This window comes from Rhinolophus sinicus, chromosome 6 (assembly GCF_057876585.1).
Source record: "Rhinolophus sinicus isolate RSI-liver-muscle chromosome 6, RSI-T2T, whole genome shotgun sequence".
Taxonomy (NCBI): Eukaryota; Metazoa; Chordata; class Mammalia; order Chiroptera; family Rhinolophidae; genus Rhinolophus; species Rhinolophus sinicus.
The window spans coordinates 47366420-47389932 of record NC_142506.1 but is presented as its reverse complement, the minus strand read 5'-3'; the positions used below and the strand labels follow the sequence as shown (position 1 = coordinate 47389932).

Genomic DNA, 23513 nt, shown 5'->3' with positions numbered 1-23513 from the left:
GTTAGGGAGACAGGAAAAGATACAGTTTTGGAAAATTTGAATAAAAATTAGTTAAAAGAAAAATTGTTTGGGCACGTAAGAATTTATTTTTGAATCTTTTTTTTATTGGCACTTAAGAATTTTAAGCATTAGTTACTAGGAATCTTGACCTGTATGGGCTCTTTAATGTCGCTGGGTGAACGGGTTACTGCCATGGCTGTGACAGTGCAGAAAAGGAGGGGTCCCACCTAACAGACTTTTAGGTGATATTTTTCTATCTACTTTTCCAGGAAACGGTTCCTCCACTGTTATCCCTCCATGGACGGTTGCCAGCCTGCGGCGCTCTCAAAGCCTGCCAGTACTTTCTACTTCTCCTCTAATGCAGCCACAAAGACTGACCGGAAGTTCGGGTTGTGTTGCTCCCCAGCCAGCGAAATGGAATCCTCAGGGGAGTTCCGAGACACTGAAAAAAGGCCCAGAGGACTCATTCATCAGTAGCTGTGAGTCTGCAAAAACCATCTGTGAGATGGAAGCTGGCCTTTCAGGACAAGCCTCTGTCAATGGTGTCCCCAAAGGGACATTGGAATTTCCGGTGGTCAAAGCAGATCATAAAGAGTTGGGAGCAGAACTCAGATCAGACGATGACAGCACTGGGGATGAGTCCTGCCCACGCCGACCTGATTACCTGCAGGGACTGGCCTCATTCCAGCGAAGCCACAGCACTGTTGCAAGCCTAGGGCTGGCTTTTCCTTCACAGAATGGGTCTGCAGCCCTCGGCCGTTGGCCAACTCTTGTTGATGGGAACACTGAGGTTTGGGAAAGTTTTGCCTTCCCTCTTGGTTATGAGCCAAACTACAGCCGAACTACAGGTGCTCACAGGTACTCGCTTGTTTTTGCATGTCCCTTTCCACATTTTTACTATTCTTTGAAGAATCTCTACACTTCTAGAAATGTCTTCGTTATGTCACTTCATACAATATTATATTCGTATTAAGGACAAACAGAAAGATACCTTTCTCTTTATTTTAATGCTAGATAATATTGAATTCCATATTTAACCAAAGGCTAAACCATAAATAGATCTCAAAGAAAAAAAATCTTGTGGTATATTTAATTCTTTATGGTTATTAGAGAAAAACTCTTCAGTTCAGGGAAATTATAAAGATTTATTGTTTCCAGAAGCATCTCAAGTAGCGCTGTCAGTGATGATGGAAATGCTTTACCTGTGCTGTCCAATATAGTAGACATTGGCCACTTGTGTCTATTGAGCACTTGCAATGTGGCTCATGCAACGGAGGAACTGAATTTTTTATTTAATTTTAAATCGTTTAAATAGCATAAGTGGCTAGCGACTACGGTATCGGACTTCATGGAGAATAGAACAGTGTTTAGTAGACATACGCCTAGAAAATACTGGTGATAAAAACAGATGGCAAATTTGTTAATCACAGGTAAATCAGGAAATATTGTTTAAACGTTGTAACTTCTGTTTCACATGTTGAAATTATTACTACGGTCGTGTACCACATAACAATGTTTTGGTCAATGATAGACCACATATACGATGGTGGTGTACTGTACTGCCTAGGTGTGTAGTAGGCTGTACCGTCCAGGTTTGTGTAGGTCACTCTATGATGTTCACACAATGATGAAATCGCCTAATGACGCATTTCTCAGAACATGACCCGTCCTTAAGCGGCTCGTGACTATAGTCACCACAGTTCTTAAGGTAATCATCCTGTCCTTTTCTCCCTGATATTGTGTTAGTAAGACTTTTGGGGTCTGTTTTAGTGTAACTGAAGACTGTCTGGTACCCATATGCTGTGGATTATATGAGCTCTTAAGTGGAGTTCTTCTCATCCTGCCTGACGTGATGCTTGAAGACGTGATGGACAAGCTGATTCAAGCCGATGTGCTGTTAGTCCTCGTTAACCACCCATCACCTGCTATACAACAAGGAGTTATTAAAGTAAGCGCAAATCCTAGATGTGTTGTTTTAATTCAGAAAAATAAACAGATGTGTAATTCATAATTTAAATATATAGGTATGTTGAAGTAGACCTTAAGTTTTATTTTATGCTTGAGAATAATGAACTGGTACAATTTGTTACTTCTTATTTATATTTTCATATGTATTTTCATCTAATCTTAAGCCTTCCTCCATATGTTGATTCATAGCAATATGTTTTTTTAAGTCTACCAATTATGAGGAACACGTAGTTCACTGGGGATCTTTCCTGCAGTGTAGCATCAAATCTCAGACGTTTATTATACTTCAGGTTTTAGCTCAGATGCCATTTTTTCCAAGAGACCTTCCCTGATCACCTTTCAAAATAACCTTCCTCTGGGCCTGTTCCTCATTTATTCTGTCATCACATCCTACTTATATCTTGTCATTATCTTTTTAATTTATTTTGTACTTTAAAAAATATCTCCCACACTGAAGTACAAGCTCCAAGAGGGTAGGCATCCGTGTCTAGTATATAACAGGTACTGATAAATTGAATGATGTAGGATATTGTTTAATCACTTACAGTTCAGCACAGTATTTACTGAGCTTCCATTTTATGTGCAAAACAGTGGGCTAGTTGCTATGTGGGATATAAGGGCGAATACTATAAGCCTCTACATTCAAAGGAATTTATGGTCTCCCTCACTAGAGGGAGAGAGTCGTATACCCGACTAAGGAAAATGTGAGGCTTCTGTGATGAGTGCTTCAATGGCAGTGCTAATAAAGAAGAGTGGGAGCGTAAGAGAAGCCATTAATTCTGATGAGGGAACCAGGGAAGGATTCACACGAAGGTGTATTTTGTATTATGCTGTAAACTTAGAAAGCTTTTTAAGTAAGAGAGTAAACAGATGTATGTTTTGGGAAGAACAGTCTGTCACCACTGTGAGGGAGTGACTGCTGGGGAGAGAGAGGTGAAATAATTTTCTTAGCAGGCTAGCACAGTAGTCCAGGGGAGAAATGATGAGTTCCTGATCTGGGGAAGTGGAAGTTAGAGGACGGACAGATTGGAGAGACATTCGCTGGAGTGGAGGAGAGGTACCTCCATATTTACACGTGGGGAGTCAGGGTGAGAAAAGGTTAGCCTGGAAGTCTAGGGGAAGGATGCTACTGCCCTGAGGTCGGAACCGTGGTAGAAGTGAGTCTGGAAGGAAAAATAATTAATTGGTTTTATACATGTTGCATTTAAGATGCTAGCGAAGGGTGGAAGTTTAGGCCTGTGCTCAGGATAAACAATCTGTTAAGAAGTCTAGAAATAGAGGTAGAGGTGTAGGAGATCTCTCTCTGTCTCTGTCTCTCTCTCTCACTCTCACTCTCTCTCGCGCTCTCTCTCTCTCGCTCTCTCTCTCTCTCACACACACACACACACACACACACACACACACGCCACATAATGATATTTTTGGTCACTGACCGAGTATGCAACCATATGTACCACCACATATATGACGGTGTTATACTCTACAGACTAGGTGTGCAGTAGGCTGTGCCATCTAGTTTGTGTAAGACCCTACGATGTTCACAAAGGACTCCATCGCCTAGCGACTCACTTCTCAGAACGTGTGCCTGTTGTTAAGCAGCACATGAGTTTGCACACATTTGCTGGGAAAGCGTATTGCAGTATGGACCGACTTGTCCCCTTCAGAATTGGGCACAATCATCTATTATACTCACACTGGACTAAGGCTGCCAGGCCACTGGGTGGCCGTGTTCAGCTAAAGAGCTAGTTTCCCCGTCACAGCAGTATGAAGGTCTCCAAGACAGGGTCATCCTTAGCATTCCACAGTGGTCAGAGAAGCGTTTGTTTTGTTTTGCTATGGAGGTTGCATGTTTTTTAGCTTCTTATGTTCTATATACATGATATTAAACAATACCTTACAAATACAAGTATAACACACTGTCTAATTTGTGTACATTATATACAATTTTAATACATTATCCAAATTGTCTGAATTTTTTTCCTTAGCTGTTACATGCATATTTTAATAGAGCATCTAAAGAACAAAAAGATAAATTCCTGAAGAATCGTGGCTTTTCCTTGCTAGCCAACCAGTTGTATCTTCATCGGGGAACTCAGGAGCTGTTAGAATGCTTCATAGAGATGTTCTTTGGTCGACATATTGGCCTTGATGAAGAGTAAGTGGGTTCTTCCCTCCACCATAACTGGGGATCTTTTGTCTTAAATGTAAAGTTTATTAAACTGACTCTTAAAATTATTTGGTCACTTTTAGGAAAAATCTGCTAAAAGTCATTTTCCTGGTGAATCAATTTATTATTCCCCATATGATATTCTTTCTAATATAACACCTTCCTTTGTATTTCATTCACTAGTTATACACTAGAAACAAATAAATATTGCATTCATGAAAGACGGAGGTGATCAAGATTAGGCGGATAGTTTTAACACAAGGAGGTTACTGAACAGCAAGGTGGCTCGTGTGCTCTCAGCATCAGATTCCATGAGTGACCCATGGAGAAGCCCCTCACTTCCCGTAGAGCCTTTAGGCTACCTGGGAGAAGAGCCAGTCCCTCACCTGGAATTCGTGGTGTGCTAATTACTGAGTTCTGACCCTGGTATAATGCTGAATGAAGGGTTAGCGAACAAGCACAAAACAAAAGAACAATTTCTCCCAAACCAGAAGTTTGACAGGAAAGTTAAAGTGGTATTTCTGCCTATGATAGACAGAAATGTGTGTCTCATTATTATTATTATTATTATTATTATTATTATTATTATTAGTGTCTCCTACTTATGAAGTAGACCAATTCACACCTTGAGGAATGTACTTATTAATTGCAGTGATGACGGTAGTACTTGTCATTTGCATACAGCTTTTGGCTCTTTCACAGCAATTCTGCATCATCTCATTTGATTCTCACAACAGCCTTGAGAAAAAGTAGGGCAAATATTACCACCCATATCTGACAGATGAGAAAATGAGGTACTGAATGCTTAAACAGTCTCCCTTCATCACGGAGACAAATAGTATTGGGATAAGAGCTCAAGACTCATTCCTTTTGTTAGCCGTCTCTTTACTAGCTCACTGACTCTCAATTTTTTTTCCTGTGCACTTGTTATATAGACCGTTAAAGCAGGGGTTCTGTAGACACCTAATGGGCCCACAGACAAATTAAAGTGAGTCAATTGAAGCCATGAAATTGTTTACATGTTTCATTTGAATATTGGTGTATTTACCTTGGGGCAGATTTCTAGCAACACCTTTTATCTTATTGTTGCAGGGATCTGTGATCTAAAAAAAGTTAAGAATCTTTGCTCCCCATGTTTATTTTTTATAGCTTCAGAATCAGGTAAACAAAACGGCCTGTATTGCAATGTTTTCCTTATTTTCTTGGTTAAGTAATTCTAACATGCTCTTAATTGTGTATTATTTATTATAGACTTGATCTGGAAGATGTGAAAAACATGGGACTTTTTCAGAAGTGGTCTGTCATTCCTATTCTGGGACTAATAGAGAACTCTCTATATGACAACATGCTCTTGCATAATGCTCTTTTACTTCTTCTCCAAATATTGAATTCTTGTTCGAAGGTAGCAGATATGTTGTTGGATAATGGTCTCCTCTACGTGTTGTGTAATACAGTAGCAGCCCTGAATGGATTAGAAAAGAAGTAAGTTTTAAATTGTTATTTAAAACTGCATCTGACAAATACTTTGGAAGGGGAAACTTTAGTAATAGGTTATGGTAAAGCATCTGATTTTTCATAATACATTCAAAGAATTTCTTTCTTACAAAACTGATTAAATTAATCCAATTAAATTTGGAGGGGCATATTTTCCATCATTTTCAACAAAGTTTAGTTAACAGAGATGGTATTTATATGACCTACTTATAGGTACTTGGAACTTGAAGACAAGTTGAATAAGTTTAGCGGTCCTGAAATATGCTTACCAAGCTTCCACTAAAGTCTTATAAAAATTATTATCTCTATAGGAATAGGAAATTGAGGATTAGAGAGATAGTAAGTTGGTGAAGATCACACAGCTAGTAAATAGCAGAGAACCTGAGATTGAACACTTACTTCAAAAGCCTATGCTTTGAACTCACTGTGCTGTCCTACTTTTAGCATACTGCAGCACTGTCCACTGCCAAAACTTAATTTCTAATTGCTGAGGTATATCGGCAAATGGATGCCCACAAAATTGAATAACAGCTTTAAAAAATAAGAGATTACATTTTTATTTGAATTTTGTGTCTTTGGTGTTTGCGTTTATGATGTACAGTGTAACATTTTTATCAGCATAATGTTAAAGTATAAATCTCCAGAAGCACCATCTTATGGCATGGTCAAGCACTAAATACTATCTTGCAGAGAAGATGGAGCATATCCTTGGTGATACTTAGGCCAAAAAGGTTCTGTGAGTACAAGAGAGACTCCTTGCACTCAGCTCAGTTCAATTCTATATGCCAGACATACAAGAAATACAAGGAAATACAAAGTACTGTATTTCCTAAGACACTTAGTCTTGATTACATTACAATACATTAAGTTGGTAGAACTTGGGAAGAGTGCCTGCAGGCGTCTTCTAGAAGTAGTTTGTTGTTTTTATAAATAAATTGTACCTAGTTAATGTCCCTAATATGAGACTCTATTAATTGACCCAAACAATTGCCATTTATAACTCTTGTTTGATTTGGAAAAAGTAAATGGAGATTAGTATTTATGCTTAATATCACACACTGAGGTAGATTATTAAGGTTAAAAATTGAGGGACAGAAGTAACTAATTCATATGTATTAGGTATTTATAAGTGTTTAATATATGTTCAAATCTATTATCTCTTTGAGTCCTTAAAATAACTATAATTTGTATAAGTGAGATTCAGAGAGGTTAATTAATTGATTTAAATTCATCTTCTCTGCAAAGCCTTCTCAGAATGTTCTGCTCACACCTACAAAATCTCCACTGTTAGTGTGGTTAGCAGCCTGCCTGTGATTTCCCGCAGTATCTTGTATTAACCCCTGATGTTACACTTTCTACCATTTACTGTTTATAGTTATCTCTTTACTTGTCTGCTCCTCTGCAAGACAAACTGTTCGACAGGAGTCAAAGCATGCCTTCCTATTTCTATTTCTAGCGTGCATTTCATGTTACTTGCCATAGAGTAAGCATGAATAAATGTTGACTGAATGCATGCATGCATGAATGACTGCTGGTAGAACAGGGATTAAACCCGTTCTCTTTGCCTTAAATCACTTGTTCTTTTTCTTTAGCATTCCTTTGAATGAATACAAATTGCTTGCTTGTGATATACAGCGACTTTTCGTAGCAGTTACAATTCATGCCTGCAGCTCCTCAGGCATACAATATTTTAGAGTCATTGAAGACCTCATTGTACTGCTTGGATATCTTCAAAATAGCAAAAACCAGAGGACACAAAGTAAGATTGAATTTTTATGGAGTTTGGGGGAGTTGTGGAGTAGTCAAAAATGTTATTTGAACTTAATCTCTTTCTTCTTGGAGACTATTTTACTGAAAGTTTATACTTAAATTTGTGATGATATCTATCAGCTTTAAAAAGAAGCCTCCTTAAGTGGCAAAAAGAAAAAAAAAGTGATGCCTTTATGTAATTAGTAGCTGGCAACATATCATTCAAAGAAGCTGCTGATTTCTCATACCAAATAGAATTAAAAGGCTTATGTTGAATAATAATGCCCTTTAGTTTTCTTTAATGGCAAATATTAATGTGACTATGAAACAGGAAAATGTGAGGAATTTCTGGTTAAACTTTTGCCTTATATATTAAAAACTTGTTCTTTAAAACAATTATATAAAATGAAATACATTTGTGGACTGGCATTTTTCCATTAAATTTTTTATAGCGACCATTTGGAAATTTGCTTTAAAATTGCTTGTAAAAACAGTTTAAAAAATGTTTGTTGTGCTCGCTTCGGCAGCACATATACTAAAAAAAAGTTTGTTACCATCAAGAACCATGCTGATTAGCAAGTTTTAATTTATGACAATTTAGATATTGCATGAATATAAATATAATTCAATAAAAACATTGACAGCCACATAGCTTGAAAACACTCTAGTATCTGCTGTTTTTAGATATGGCTGTTGCACTACAGTTCAGAGTTCTCCAGGCTGCTATGGAATTTATAAGGACCACCGCAAATCATGACTCCGAAAACCTTACAAATTCATTCCAGTTACCTTCTGCTCCCCATCATACAGTATTTCAAAAGCGGAAGAGCATTGCTGGTGAGTATTGAAATAATATTTTAATAACTGCAAATTGAAGGTAGCTTGGCTTTCATATTTTCTGATGCTATTCACGTTTTTAAAGTATGATTTTAAAAGTTAAGCTATAAAATTTGAGAAATTTTTCCTCCCAGAAGAAACTGCTCTACTGCTTTCTTTTCAGTGCTGTTCTTATTTAATTATCTCTTGAGCACCTGCCATGTGCTAAGCAGTGTGTTAAATGTTGACGATACAGTGATTTAAAGAAACAGAGGCAGAAGCTGCCCTTGCAGAGATTATAAAATAGTAGAGGAATGTAGGAGTTGGGAATCAAGACTCTGACAGGGCAACCCAATTTACATCAAGAGGTAGGGAAGTCTCGGAGGAGGTGAGATTTCAATATGGCCCCAAAGGATGGAAAGGAGTGAACAAGGTCAGAGGACGGTGTTACAGGCAGAAGGAGCGGCTTCGATGAGGGTTCTGGCTAGAGAAAGCAAGGCTTGCTCAGGGAACTGGAAGAAGCTGTTGGCTGGAGTGTAGCCCTGGGTGAGAGCGACGTGTGAGGCTGCACCTGTGGCATGGGCCTGTTTGCACGTGACCATAGCCATAGAGGCTATGTTAGGAGTTTAGACTTCATCCTGATGGGACCTTATCAAAGGTGCTTACGTAGGTGGCATGACATAGTCAGATGTTCATTTTCTATAGACCGCTGTGGTTCCTGTGTGGAGAGTGGATTAGAAGCGAGCACAAAAGATGGGGGGAAAGGGGATATCCAGCCAGGAGGCTATTGCTATAGTCAAGGTAGGGGACAGTGGTGGCTCAGATGTGGTTAGAAGACACACGATATCAGGGCTTGCTGTGAATTAGTACATAGCATCAAATAGTAAGTATTAATACTGTTAGACTTCCTTATTTTTTCTACAAAATCCGCTATGCCCTTTATACTTTATACGCATGATGCTGAAAGATACCATAACACACCCTCCTATATGTATCTATAAGGTACACATACACATATACATATACATGTATGTATGTATAGTGGGTATATATGTAGACACACGTATCTCCAAACAGAGTGTTTGCTAAATTGTTTGACGTTTAATCACTGTCACAGCCTTAAGGGCTTTTAAATCCAAATCTGTCTTCTACTTATGTTAAACTACTTCATTGTATTTAGTGCTATGCCGAATTTTAAAACCATGTGAAAAACAATTCTGCAGAGAAAAGCTATTAAATATACATTGTTTGGCAGTCGTATTTAGATTGTGCTAAATAAAAGTTATGTAAATAAAACTTCTAAAACACCCACATTGCCCCTCTCCAGCCTTCCTTCATTTGGCATCTGAACACAGTCTCTCCCCTTGAGCTGCTTTCCCCGTCACCCCCTTTTGTTCAGGTAGAACTCCATCTTGTACCAAGCGTGACAGCACTGCTCTGCTTCCCACATGCCAGTCTGGGCACCTTTCCTCTGCAGGATTCCTGACATGGTTCGTGACCGTTTAGATGGCAGTCACCCTCGGCTGTATGAGAATGTACGTCTTTCCCACTTTCTTTCTTGTTGATATCACTCACTCTCACGTCCATTTCTTCTCTGCCTCTATCCCCAGGTCCCTGGTCGTCTCTACGTCAGTCTGTGCCTGGGCCACACAGGAGCCCCTCTGCTGTTTTCTGTGCTCTGTGGTGTCTAACCGGCTTCAGATACTAACTAGCATTTTTATCACCTAAGAGCCTCAGAACCCTGCTTGGCTGCAGGTTTATTTGTTGAGTCATCTTAAAGTGGATAATGGACATTTAGTCCTTTCTCTACACCATTCTCCTGTTTTTCTGACTCTTGTGGTTTCCTTTTCATTCTTAAGTCAATGCCATTGCTGTAAACCGTGTGGGGCTTGTAGAATCCCACAAATTTTGCACTTGATAAAAGACCTTAAAAGTCCTGCAGTCCAGCCTCCTCATTTTACAGATCCTCTGAGGCCTAGAATTAGAGGCTGCTTGACCAAGGACACCTACACTCTTCCCTTTGTGTCTGGCACCATCCACATCTACTCACACCAGGTCTGTCCTATCTGTAGGGCCCATCTCTCTCGGTTTCTCCCAAGAATTCATCCTGTTCTAAATACTGCTTTATTTAAGTTCTGTCTTTGTGCGCGCAGTTTACAAAATGCCTCTTTATATTGCTTTGTAATTCCTTCCATCTTGTTTTATTTATGTATTTGGGAATGACATGTCTTGTTTCTTTCTTCACTGTTAGTGAAAAGTATATTGGCTTTGTCCGCTATGGGTACAAAAGATCCAAAGCAAGAAGCCGCTCTGCTTCTGGGTCTATTTGTTCTTAATATGGAAGTGACTAAGGGATTTCTGTTCCTGGTTCCATCATTTAGATGATGAACTGTCCCTTCAGAGATTTAAAACAAGCTCTTCCCATTAGTGTGGGGTGGCTTTTTCCTAAATAGACTTAGTTAGCATTTTTTGAAAACTGCTGAGACAGGTGCCACCTTCAGCCCCACTGCCGCCCCCTGCTGGAAACACCTCCAGCCGGAGGCGTGGGGACAGCCTGCACCTGCATCTTCTATTGGGGCCAACCATGTTCTTGGAGCAGACAGATTTCCTCAGACTGGGAGTCCCAGTACACCCGTGGCTGGGACCCAAGTTTCTTCAGCAGCGCTTTCGTCATATCTGGGCATCCAGTCCTGGTAGCGGAGTTAGATACTATTTATTGCCAGATTAATCTTCTTACTGCCTGGCTCGTGTACCACTCTTCTGCTCAACAGCCCCGTTGGGTCTCTACTACCCAGTGAACAAAGCACCGATTTCTTAGCCTCTGTCTCCTTTTTGGTAGAGATTTATAAGAGAAAGAATTTTACCTAAATGGTATGATACTGTAGCTTCCGTTTGTAAACTGGTTTCTGTTTTCAATCAATATTATAGACATCATTCCATATACTGTAAATATCCTTTATGTTTAATGAATGCATAATAATCTATTATATTGATTTGCCGTGATCATCTTTTGTTATGTTTATCAATAAACAAAGGTATTTTTTTTACTTTTTTGTTTTTGCTATTATAAACAGGGTAGCAATGCACATTCTTTTATATGTATTTTTTTGACTACTTATGAATATGAAAAGCTTTACACATCATCTTGTTGCATGAAGGTGGAAGTAGCATTTGGGTATTATATAAAATGCTACATATACATTTAAACTGTAATAAATAAATAATAAACATTTTATTATTATAATAATTCACATACACATGAATTTCCTTTATATTTCAACCATTAATAACAATATCAACTTCTAACAACTTTTTTTTTTAAGGTTTTTTTTTTAATTGGGAAAGGGGTACAGGACTTTATTGGAGAACAGTGTGTACTTCCAGGACTTTTTCCCAAGTCAAGTGGTTGTCCTTTCAGTCTTAGTTGTGGAGGGCACAGCGCAGCTCCAGGTCCAGTTGCCGTTTTCTAGTTGCAGGGGGCGCAGCCCACCATCCCTTGTGGGAGTTGAACCGGCAACCTTGTGGTTGAGAGGATGCGCTCCAACCAACTGAGCCATCCGGGAGCTCAGCGGCAGCTTGCAGCTCAAGGTTCTGCGTTCAATCTTAGTTGCAGGGGGCGCTGCCCACCATCCCTTGCAGGACTCGAGGAATTGAACCGGCAACCTTATGGTCGAGAGCCCACTGGCCCATGTGGGAATCGAACCAGCAGTCTTTGGAGTTAGGAGCATGGAGCTCTAACCACCTGAGCCACCGGGCCGGCCCAACTACTAACAACTTTTGATTCTTTATATGAGAGAGGCATTGTGTTTTATGTCCATTATTTTATTTAATCCACAGAACAACCTCTTTATCCATTCTCCCAATCATCAACCATATTGACTGAGCATCAGCCATGTACCAGTTATCATTTTATCTGCTCTCATGGAACTTATATTGTCCTGGATAAAATGGTCAATAAGCCTGTAAACACATGTATTTAATATAGTGTCAGATGGCGACAAATACCGACCTGTGGGGTAGGCTCTATTTTACTTTCTAATCCTCATCTTACATATGAGGAAACTGCGGCTTAGGAAGGAGTATACTCGAGGCCGCACCAGCGCAGTGTGACATCACAGCGTGAGAGCTGAAATACCCCCAGTTTTCCCAGTATGCAGCACTGCAAACCACCATTTCCTTTGTCAGTACACGGCTGTGCCTCTGAATTGTGACTGTCAGCTGCTGATACAGAGGAAAGCTGTCAGAGAGGTAGATGCTAGGAAGAATCTGCTTAAACTAAGGATGTAGTCTGACAGTATTATTCTTGAATATGTCCCGGATATGAAATTTTTTCTTTTTATTTGCTTCGTTTTGTCTCAAAGGTGACCCTACCCACCAAAATGTATTCACTGATTAAAAATACTGATACTTAAAATATTGGGCAGTCTAAAATGCTATTAAAATATTTAAATATCTTGCAGGATGAGTCATTAAAGCCTATCATATTTTAGTATATGTAAGTAATGTGTATAGAGGCTGTTTATGGAAATTGATACATGTTTTCATAATTTAAAACAAAGGTTCAATTCCAATGAAGGGTCCCACTGTTCCTTACCTGCCAAGACGCCATTTTCGTTCCTATGGTCAACTTCCGATGCCCTTCTCCTTCAGTCCACTAAATCAAGACTCATTCCCCCCGTGTTCTCCTGGATCCGCTACCTGTGTGGTACCTCTCGGAGCAGGTGCAGTAATGGTGCAGGAACCCTGATCCTACCTGTTCAATCTGAGGAAACATTTCTCAGGAAATTTTATTGTAGGATTGAATCCTAAGTGATGCAAATCATTCAATTTCTACTATGTCACTATCTTCACTTTTCAAAACTACTTTATAAAATTCAACAATGGTAATTATCCAGAAATAATCATGTTCTTACTAAAACACAATGTGCTTTAAAAATCTATTAATTATTTTGGAATACAAGGAAGTGAAACAGTATTTGAAAATATTTTGTCAAAGCATTCTGAAGTACTTACATATAAGCTTCTAATTCATTGAATTTTTCGGGAGACGCAAATTTTGCCAAATGACAGCCACCCTACTAGGCTGTCACTAGCTCCAGCTTCTTATTTAGGATTTTGAAATCAGAAGTACTGTTGCACTTCTTCAAAGAGGGAGAAACATCACTTTCTCTTAATCACTCTCTTTCCTTTGTATAAATTAATTTTGTATTAAATAAGGTTCTTTTCTTGGTCTGATAATCAAAAGGTTACAGCAAAAAATAGTTTTCTTATCCTTGTAACTCTGGCATTTGATGTTTTGATTTATATATTTGAAGGTCCTCGAAAATTTCCCCTTTCTGAAACTGACTCTCTTCTGATGAAAATGCGTTCTGTGGCGAGTGATGAACTTCATATGATGATGCAACGGAGGGTGAGCCAGAACCCTGTCCAGGCGACCGAAACGGAGCTTGCCCAGAGGCTGCAAAAGCTCACCATCTTAGCGGTTAACAGGGTTGTTTATCAAGGTAGGACGAGAGAATATGTCCTTACTCAGATATTGAATTAAAAGGAAAATAATTGAAGAGGGAACTGAATAGGTTTCATATTTTTAAACAGCATTACTTTTTCATTCTTAAAAAAATTTTTTTCTTATTTGGAGCTAATAGTCTTGAATAAAAGTCCGTTCTTCAATGTGTTACATGCTGGCCTAAATTAAGAATACAGTCAATCTATTTATTCTTTTACCTTTTATTTGAGGTTTTGTCTTCCCCACCCTTATCCACAGGGGATACATTCCAAGACCCCCATGGATGCCTGAAACCGCAGATAGTACAAACCCTATATACACTATGTTTTTTCCTGTACGTATCTACCTTTTCACTTAAAGGGAGCACTTCACAGCTTCTGTTTGGCATATCTGAATTGCAAACATCACTAGTCTTGAGCTTTGGGGCCACTATTAATAAAATAAGGGTGACTTGACAATGAGCACTGTGATACAAAGACACTTGAACTGACAACCAGGATGGTCACTAAGTGACTAATGGGTGGGGAGTTTATACAGTGTGGGGACGCTGGACATTCACGTCCCGGGGGGACAGCGGGAGATACCATCATGCTACTTGGAATGGTGTGCAATTTAAAACTTATGAATTGTTTATTTCTGGAATTTTTCATTTAATATTTTTGGACCTCAGTGGTTGTGGTTAACTGGAACCATGGAAAGTGAAACCACGGATAAGGGGGAACTACTATAATCATAGATTCACATGTAGTTATTGAGAAATACTACAGAGAGATCTCATGTACCTTGTACCCAGTGTACCCCAACGGACCCTGTACCCAGTGTACCCCAACGGACCCTGTACCCAGTGTACCCCAACAGACCCTGTACCCAGTGTACCCCAACGGACCCTGTACCCATGTACCCCAATAGACCCTGTACCCAGTGTACCCCAACAGACCCTGTACCCAGTGTACAGGATCCTGAAAAACTACCAACATCACACCAGGATATTGAAATTGATACAGTCAAGAAACAGAACATTTCCATCCACAGGGATCCCTTATGTTGCCTTCTTATAGTTATAACCACTTTCTTCCCATCCCCCACCCCTTCCTTAGTCTCTGGCTAACCTCCAAAATCTGTTCTCCATTTCCATTTTCATCATTTCAAGAATGTTACATAAATGGAATTATAAAAAATGTAGCCTTGGGGCCGGCCCGGTGGCTCAGGTGGTTAGAGCTCCGTGCTCCTGACTCCGAAGGCTGCCGGTTCGATTCCCACATGGGCCAGTGGGCTCTCAACCACAAGGTTGCCAGTTCAATTCCTCGAGTCCCGCAAGGGATGGTGGGCTCTGCCCCCTGCAACTAAGATTGAACACGGCACCTTGAGCTGAGCTGCCTCCCGGATGGCTCAGTTGTTGGTTGGAGCGTGGGCTCTCAACCACAAGGTTGCTGGTTCAACTTCCGCAAGGGATGGTGGGCTGTGCCCCCTGCAACTAGCAACGGCAACTGGACCTGGAGCTGAGCTGTGCCCTCCACAACTAAGACTGAAAGAACAACAACTTGAAGCTGAACAGAACCCTCCACAACTAAGATTGAAAGGACAACAATTTGACCATTGTTCCCCAATAAAGTCCTGTTAAAAAAAAAAAAAAAAAAAAAAAAAAAAAAAAATGTAGCCTTGGCTTTTTTCACTCAGCATAATTTTCTGGAGAGCCTTCCTGGTTGTTGCATTTTTTTGTTTTTGCTGAGTAGTGTTCCATAGTATGGATGTACCAGACTCACCTGTTGAAAGACCATCTGGGTTTTTTCCAGTTTTTGGCTCTTACAAGTAAAGCTGCTATAACACTTACATGAAGGTTTCTGTGTGAACATAAGTCTTAATTTTCCTGGGATAAATGCCCAGGAGTGTAATTGTTGAGTTGTGTGGTAGTGTGTGTTTTGTTCTTGTTAAGAAACTGTCAAACTTTTCCAGAGTAAATGCGTAACTTTACATTCCTACCAGCAATGCATGAGAGATCCAGGTTTTTTCACATCTTTACCAGTATTTGGAGTTGTTACTATTTTTAATTTTAGCCGTTCTGATAGACGTATAGTGATACCACATTGTGGTTTCAATTTGCAGTTCTATAGTGGTTAATGATTTATACATTTATACATAAAATGTTCTATTTAGAGCAACCACTAAAAAGCTATGCAAACAAACACACTCAAAAGCACTATTGATAAGTTAAAATGGAATTTTAAAAAAGGTTCCAATAACCCCAAGAAGGCAAGAAAAAGAAAACAGTAATTGTTGATCAGTAGGAAAACATAATATATCCAAGATTTAAAAAAAAAAAAAAAAAAAACCCAACAAAAAACAACTTTTCTAATTCATATTTGGGGCACCTGGCCCCAGGCTAAACTCTGAAATGGAACCATTTTTATCACATACACAGCTTTAATGGAATAGTGTATGCAGTGAAACAGCTCCGCATATCTGGCCAGTGTAAGCATCACGTGGTCTTCATGTCTGACTTGCACCAGAACCTCATGGCTTTAACAATTTTGCACTTTAATTCTTCTTCATTAGTAAAAGAAATTCTTAATTTAGAATTGCAAGACTTATGTGTGTTTAAATTTCTTCATTGTTGTAGGTGCATTCAACTTTCTCTAGTGTATTCGACATCTAATACATTTGTATTGTGACAACTGAAATAGTAATTGCATGGAATATTTTTAGCAGCATCGTTACATTTGCAATGACTAGGTATCGGTGATTTGACTAATTTTTTATCCTTTTTTGTAATTCAGTCTTTAATCCAGACATTATTGACATTTTGAGTACTCCAGAAAATGCCACTCAAAGCAAGACCTCGGTTTCCCAGACTGAAATTTCTGAAGAAAATATTCATCATGAACAGCCTTCCGTTTTCAATCCATTTCAGAAAGAAATATTCACGTATCTAGTAGAAGGATTCAAAGTATCTATTGTAAGTAAGTTTATTAAATGGAGAATGTTCATTCATACAAAAGGAGTACAGGTTTCATGTGTCTGTATTATGTTTTCAAAATCATATTTCTACTCTCACAAGGTTTTCTGAAACTCAGATAGCTTGAATTTTAATAATGGAGAAATATATATTGCTGATTTACCCTCTTCAAAAGGACTCACTTCGTGCAGCATTGGTTTTTAAGTCTATAACCTGAAAGCCATTTTCTAATATTGTAGTTTAAGTAACAGCAGCATCAGAAAAGAGTCAGGCTTTAGTGAGTTCTATGATAGTTTAAATTTATAACCTATTTTTAAAGTACTTTATTTGTAGCTACTTACTCTTGAATTATTATTATGAATTATTATGACGTTTAGATCTGGGTTTAAACGTATCCAACACCTTCAATATTATATAGAGAATTATATAGAGGATCCTGACAAGTGTCAGCCTTCATTTATCATCAGCTCACTTGGGTTTCTGTGGGTTGCTCAGTGTTAACCATAGGGGACAAGTCAGTCAGCACACTCCACAGATACCAAAGGCCAACCTGTTCTCGCAGAACTCATAAATCATGACTCTGCCAATCTCTAAATCTAAACTAGATGTTGGTGTCTGCAGGTTCCACTTAGAACTGAATCATTCACACGGGGCCCTTAGGACTAGGAGTAATTGGAGAGCCATTTCCAAAACTCAGAATAAACTCTGAAATGTGCTGAAGCCAGTTTTAAACTAGACACAGGAGATTTGATCAGCATTTGGTTAGCCTTAGTGGGACCCAGTTGAAAGGGTTTATTTGTTTATTTGTTAGGGAATAATGGTGGTCAGTTTATATGCAGTTCTTACTTTGTGACTATTATACTCAATATTTTAGTACTAATACAAGTCTTTATTATGAATACTTTGTTTTCTATTGAGGCATTTCATTTACACATATGTATTACATCCCTAGAAAAAGAATCCCAGGTTTTCCCTCCTGTGTGTGCTTGCTTCTTCATGGTTCATGATGCCCACTGAGATTGTCAGTGCAGTGAAACTAAACTGGCGGGACAAGAGCAGGATGTTCTGCCATTTTTCTACATCTCTGAGTTGTGCATCAAATCTGGGCCTTGTCACTGTACACTTCTTTAACCTGCCCATGAGGTTCACAACAATTTTCCCAGCTCTGTGATCATCAGTGATTTCAAATTTGCCCATGTAACCGTGCTTCAGCATCACGATGACCTTGGAGCACAGCCTGATAAGAACCTGGAGTTTGCCTCTCTTTTCGGCATTATTTATGCTCTTGAGAGCATCAACCAGGACATCCACGTGTACCACTATGGCGCATGGAAAGATGACAGAAAGAGCTGAATCTTTTTTATATTGCAAAATCAGTGTGGGCTTATCTACCATTGCTCTTTGATGGTTCTTTTTTTTTTTTTTTTTGAGTTTAAAATTTCCAAGCCCTAGGTAATTTTTTTTATCTTTATTAATTTTATTGGGGTGACATTGGTTAGTAAAATTATATTGGTTTCAAGTGTACAATTCTGTATCATCATATATCATGTGTTCACCACCCAGAGTCAATTCTCCTTCCATCACCATGTATTTGACCCCCTTTGCCCTCTCCTACCACTCCCCTCCCCCTTACTGTCTAGTAACCACTAAATTGTTGTCTGTATCTATTAGTTTTTGTTTGTTTGTTTTGCACGTTTGTTACTTTCAGTTTTATATCCGACATATGAGTGAAGGTCATATGGTTCTTGACTTTTTCTGTCTGATTTATTTTGCTTAGCATGATAATCTCAAGATCCATCCATATTGTCACAAATGAAAGTATTTCATCTTTTCTTATGGCCGAGTACTATTCCATTGAATATATATACTACATATTTTTTTAATCCAACCATCTATTGAAGGACATTTTGGTTGTTTCCATGTCTTGGCCACCGTGAGTAATGTTTCAGTGAACACAGCGGTACATATATCTTTACGGATAAATGTTTTCAGATTTTTTTGGTAGGTACTCAGAAGAGAGATTACTTGGGTCATATGGTAATTCTATTCTTAATTTTTTGAGGAATCTCCATACTGTTTTCCATAGTGGCTGCACCAATTTACATTCCCACCAGCATTGTATGAGGATTTTTTTTTCTCCACAACCTCTCCAACACTTGTTATTACTTGTCTTGTTGATAATAGCCGTTCCAACAGATGTGAATTGGTCTCATTGTGGTTTTGGTTTGCATTTCCCTAATAGCCAGTGAAGTTGAGCGTTTTTTCATGTATCTGTTGGCTATTTGCATGTCTTCTTGGGAGAAGTGTCTGTTCAGGTCCTCTGCCCATTTTTTAATTGGATTGTTCTCTTGTTGAGTAGCACGAGGTCTTTATATATTTTGGATATTAGTCCCTTATCGGAGATGTTGTTTGCAAATATCTTCTCCCATTCAGTTGGTTGCTGCAAATATCTTCTCCCATTCTCTTTGTTTTGTTGATGGTTTCTTTTGCTGTGCAGAAGCTTTTTAGTTTGATATAGTCCCATTCATTTATTTTTGCTTTTACTTCCCTTATGTTTGAGGTCAAATTCACAAAATGATCTCTGAACCTAAGGTCCATAAGTTTAGTACATATGCTTTCTATTCAATTTATTGTTTCAGGTCTTACGTTTAGGTCTTTGATCCATTTTGAGTTAATTTTGGTATATGGTGACAGATAGCAGTCTATTTTCATTCTTTTGCATGTGGCCCTAGGTAATTTTTAAGTGGTTTAGGACTTAATTATGGTGAAATAACATAAAACATACTATTTTAAACATTTTTAAGGATACAATTCAGTGGTGTTAAGTACATTCACACTGTTGTACAACCATCACCACCATCCATCTCCACAACTTTTTCATCTTCCCAAACTGAAACTCTGCCCCTTAACCAGTAACTCCCTGTTACCCCCTCCTCTATCCTCTGATAACTACTCTTCTACTTTCTGTCTCCATGAATTTGACTTTCTAGATATTTCATGTGTTATTATAATACAATATTTCATACAGTATTTGTCCTTTTGTGTGTGGCTTATTTCATTTAGCATAATGTTTTCAAGTTCCTTCTTAAGGCTGAATAATATCCCCTTCTATGTATGGACCACATTTTGTTTATCCATTTGTCCAGCAGTGCACATCTGGATTGTTTCCACCTTTTGGCTGTTTTGAACAATGCTGCTGTAAACATTGGTGTATATCCATCTCTTTTAAACACCCTTTGTATGGCTATATATGTCTTTCTAATTGAGACTGTTATTAAAAATCTAGAATAAAACATTTTGTATGATCCTCTTCAGGGCTGTGTTGAGGTTAGTATATTGCTTACGAAGTCTGATCCTAATTCCTTCCTGTTTTGGGTTAAGGGTTCAAGTAAAACGAGTGGTTCCAAGCAGCAGTGGACTAAGATCTTATCGTCATGTAAGGAAACCTTCCGGATGCAACTTGGGAGATTGCTGGTGCATATTTTGTCACCAGCCCACCCTTCACAAGAGAGAAAGCAAGTATTTGAAATAGTTCGTGAACCAAATCATCAGGAAATACTACGAGACTGTCTTACCCCAAATCTTCAAGTAAGTATCTCAGTATTTCTTAAGTAAAAACTATTGGTGAAACACAAAATTGTAGAAAACAAGAACTGAAATTAAATTGTATTTTCATGCTAAACATCATAAATATAGTTTTCTTACCAAATATCACCTAAGGTCTTTCTTCAGATGCTCTATACCAGACTCAATTTGACATCTGTTTATTTTCCATTCCATTTCCAGTGCTTAAAAAAGTTCTATACATAAGTTCTTACAAGATCCATTGTAGTTTGTTACTAAATCTTAAAGTGTTTTCTTTAAGAACTATTTGGAGACTTTTTTTTTAAAGCATTGTATTATCCGTGAAGCATCTGTACTGAATAGTTCAAATAATAGTACATATGATGTATTAAAAAATATTTACAGTAAATAAAAATAGGAAAACATTTGTTGATCATTTGGAATGATCAAAACCAAAATACTTAAAAGAATTTTGGAGTCTATAAATCCTATCACTTCAAGAGTGATAGATGGAGAGTTTAAATAGTACAAACATTTTAGAGAGCTATTTAGCAATTTCTTTTACAGTTAAATACACACTTAACCTGTGACCCTAAAAGTCCATTTTTAGGTATTTACCAAAGAGACATTAAAACATATGTCCATGAAAAGATTTGTGCAAAAATATCCATGGCAGCCTTTCTAATAGCCCCAAACTGGAAATAGCCCAAATGTCTGTCAACAGAAGAATGTATAAACAAATTGTCATATATTTATACAATAGAATATTATACAGCAATAAAAGGGAACAGACTACTGATACACCCACCATGATGGACGAGGCTCAAAAACAGTGTGTTGGTGAAAGGGATAGCCAAACACAAAAGAGTGCACATTCATAAAGCCCAAGGACAGGCAAAATTAAGATATGGTGATAGAATTTAGGACAGTAGTTGTCTCTGAGGACGAGGCAGTGAGAACTTCTGTGGTGATAAAAATGTACTGTATCTTATTTTGGGTGGTGGTTACATGGGTGTATGCAGTTGTCAAAACTCATAGAAACAAACCCTTAATATCTGTATGTTTTATTACATGTAAATTATATCCCTATAAATAAAGTAATAAATGATACATAAGAAAAAACAAGTATCCCTTTTAATACTTGGAAAACCCAGATGTTTCATTTCATAGTAGGAACCAAAAGGTTACAGTTTTTTTTGTGTGTGTGTGTTTTTTAGAAGATAACATGTAATCATGTAATAGATATCTAAAAAGTAAGTGTCACTTCAAAACTGTAACCTTTTGCTGAAGCTGAAGCAAAAGGTTACAGTTTTGAAATGACACTTCTAGGTACTTTCCAATATCAACGCGTCTCAAGTGCGTGAGAGGCATTGTCTTCCCTTTGCTGAGGCAGAAGCACAACCAGCCCCATGGTCCTTTGATGGAGAATTTGAAGTGGTCTTTCATTCCTTCACAGCCAGCAAAGGTGCCATCCATCAAAATCCAACCCTGGTGTAACAATCCTCTTTTCCCCACACCAGCTTCCCTTCTCTGCTCCTCCGTTTCTTTCAGTGGTGTCTTTATCGATTACTGCCTGAAACACTACAACTGTGGTTGACTGTTTCTTCTCTCTTGAATTCATTTTATCACCAGGGCCAGGCATTTATTTAACCAGTCTATCTGTATGATTTACCCACCTCGTTCAGACTGCTACCCCTTATGCTTGGATCACTACAGTAACCTCCTCTCCACCTCAAGAACAAATTACTGTACCTGATTTTTTAAGTTTAGTATGGAAACTTTCAAACATACCTTCAAGTTGCAAGAAATCAAAAAAGAACCCCACATGACCATTACCCAGATTTGATTTTTCTTTGTATACTTTTGAAATAAATGTCAGGTATCAAATCATTTTACCTGTATACTTCAATATGTACCTCTGACCAATAAGCTCTTTTTTAGAAAAACTTATCACACTCAATAATATTAACAATAATTCCTTATTGTCATCTAATACCCAGTCAGTGTTTAAAATTTCCCATATGTCTTATATTTTTTTAATGGTTTGCTTGACTCTGAATCCAAACAAGGCCCACACATTGCATTTATTTGGTATGTGCTAAATATTTTTAATCCATGGTAATTACCCGCCTAGACCATTTTTTAAACATCATGTTTTTGGTGATGAAACTAGGTCATTTATTCTGTAGACTTTCCCACATTCTGGATTTGATTGATTGTATCCTTATGGCTCTGTATCTAGAGGCTCGGCTGGATTCCAGTTCTTGGTTTCATATTTGTTTTGGTGTTTTGGGGTTGGTTTTTTTTTAAAGAATACTAGGAGTGCTTCACATTTCTCATTACATCATAGCTGGAGGCAGAGAATGTCTGTTTGCCCTGCTTTTCAAGATGGTATCAGCCTGATCCATCCATTACAAAGTTCATCGTCAGTCTTTACCCTAATCGTTTTGGCTGCCTTTGATAGTTGCCAAAATCCACTTTGTCATTAGAAGTTGCAAATAGGAAATTCTCTAAGTTTCTCATTCCACCAGCATCTATCAGCTGTGATTCATTTATAGGGAAGAATATTCCCTTATCGACTCTTTGGTACTCTAAATTATAGTCTGTGTAGGAAAGGCAAGATAAATGCCTACTTATTAGTGTTTAGAATACTGAATTGGTGCCCTAGCAACCTCCAGGTTTTGTATTTGTTTTTTGTTTCTGAGGTGTCATTATGAGCTCAGATATTTTTTATAAATTTTATAAATAGTTCAAACTTGTAGTTATTGTTCTGTTTGATATTCAAATTAACACCTGTGTGGGTGCAAATTGTTGTGTTCTTTTAACGTGGCCTTTTTAATTTTTAACATGTTAATGTGATTAACTTCCTTGCTTTCTGGAATAGGAGAATGTCCCAGGCTCATCCTGTATATTTATTTCCCAACCTGGAACTAAACTTTTTCTCCAGGGAGCTCCCGTTTTCTTTTAATGAGATAATAGTACTTAGAGACGGTACGTCCAGGAACTAGGTACATTCATTTCTATTGGGTTATCATTTCTTGTCAGCCTTTTTAGTGGACAAAGTTAGGAAATATGTATCTTTTTAGAAAAATAAGGGTAAGGGGGATCAAATATATGATGATGGAAGGAGAACTGACTCTGGGTGGTGAACACACAATGGGATTTATAGATGATGTAATACAGGATTGTACACCTGAAATCTATGTAATTTTACTAACAATTGTCACCCCAATAAATTTTAAAAAAAAGAAAAAGAAATAAATCATGAGCTCCTACTGACGCTTCACTTTTTCTTG

The 23513-nt window shown here is 38.1% G+C and overlaps 1 protein-coding gene and 1 pseudogene across 5 annotated transcripts in view; one reads left to right on the top strand and one right to left on the bottom strand.

Moving 5' to 3' along the window:
- The window catches only part of LYST (lysosomal trafficking regulator), a 172927-nt gene that overhangs the window by 97756 nt on the left and 51658 nt on the right, over window positions 1–23513 (top strand). For 4 of the 5 annotated variants that reach the window (XM_019746974.3, XM_074316725.2, XM_019746973.3 and 1 more), the window contains exons 23-32: window positions 270–858; window positions 1771–1948; window positions 3954–4123; window positions 5387–5617; window positions 7222–7388; window positions 8063–8215; window positions 12754–12915; window positions 13510–13698; window positions 16475–16653; window positions 20035–20241. In XM_019746974.3, the coding sequence (XP_019602533.3) occupies window positions 270–858; window positions 1771–1948; window positions 3954–4123; window positions 5387–5617; window positions 7222–7388; window positions 8063–8215; window positions 12754–12915; window positions 13510–13698; window positions 16475–16653; window positions 20035–20241 (2225 nt within the window). The remainder of the gene's footprint in view (window positions 1–269; window positions 859–1770; window positions 1949–3953; window positions 4124–5386; window positions 5618–7221; window positions 7389–8062; window positions 8216–12753; window positions 12916–13509; window positions 13699–16474; window positions 16654–20034; window positions 20242–23513) is intronic. The other variant, XM_019746975.3, reaches the window with a different exon arrangement.
- LOC148758175 (small ribosomal subunit protein uS8 pseudogene) lies at window positions 17494–18048 on the bottom strand (annotated as a pseudogene).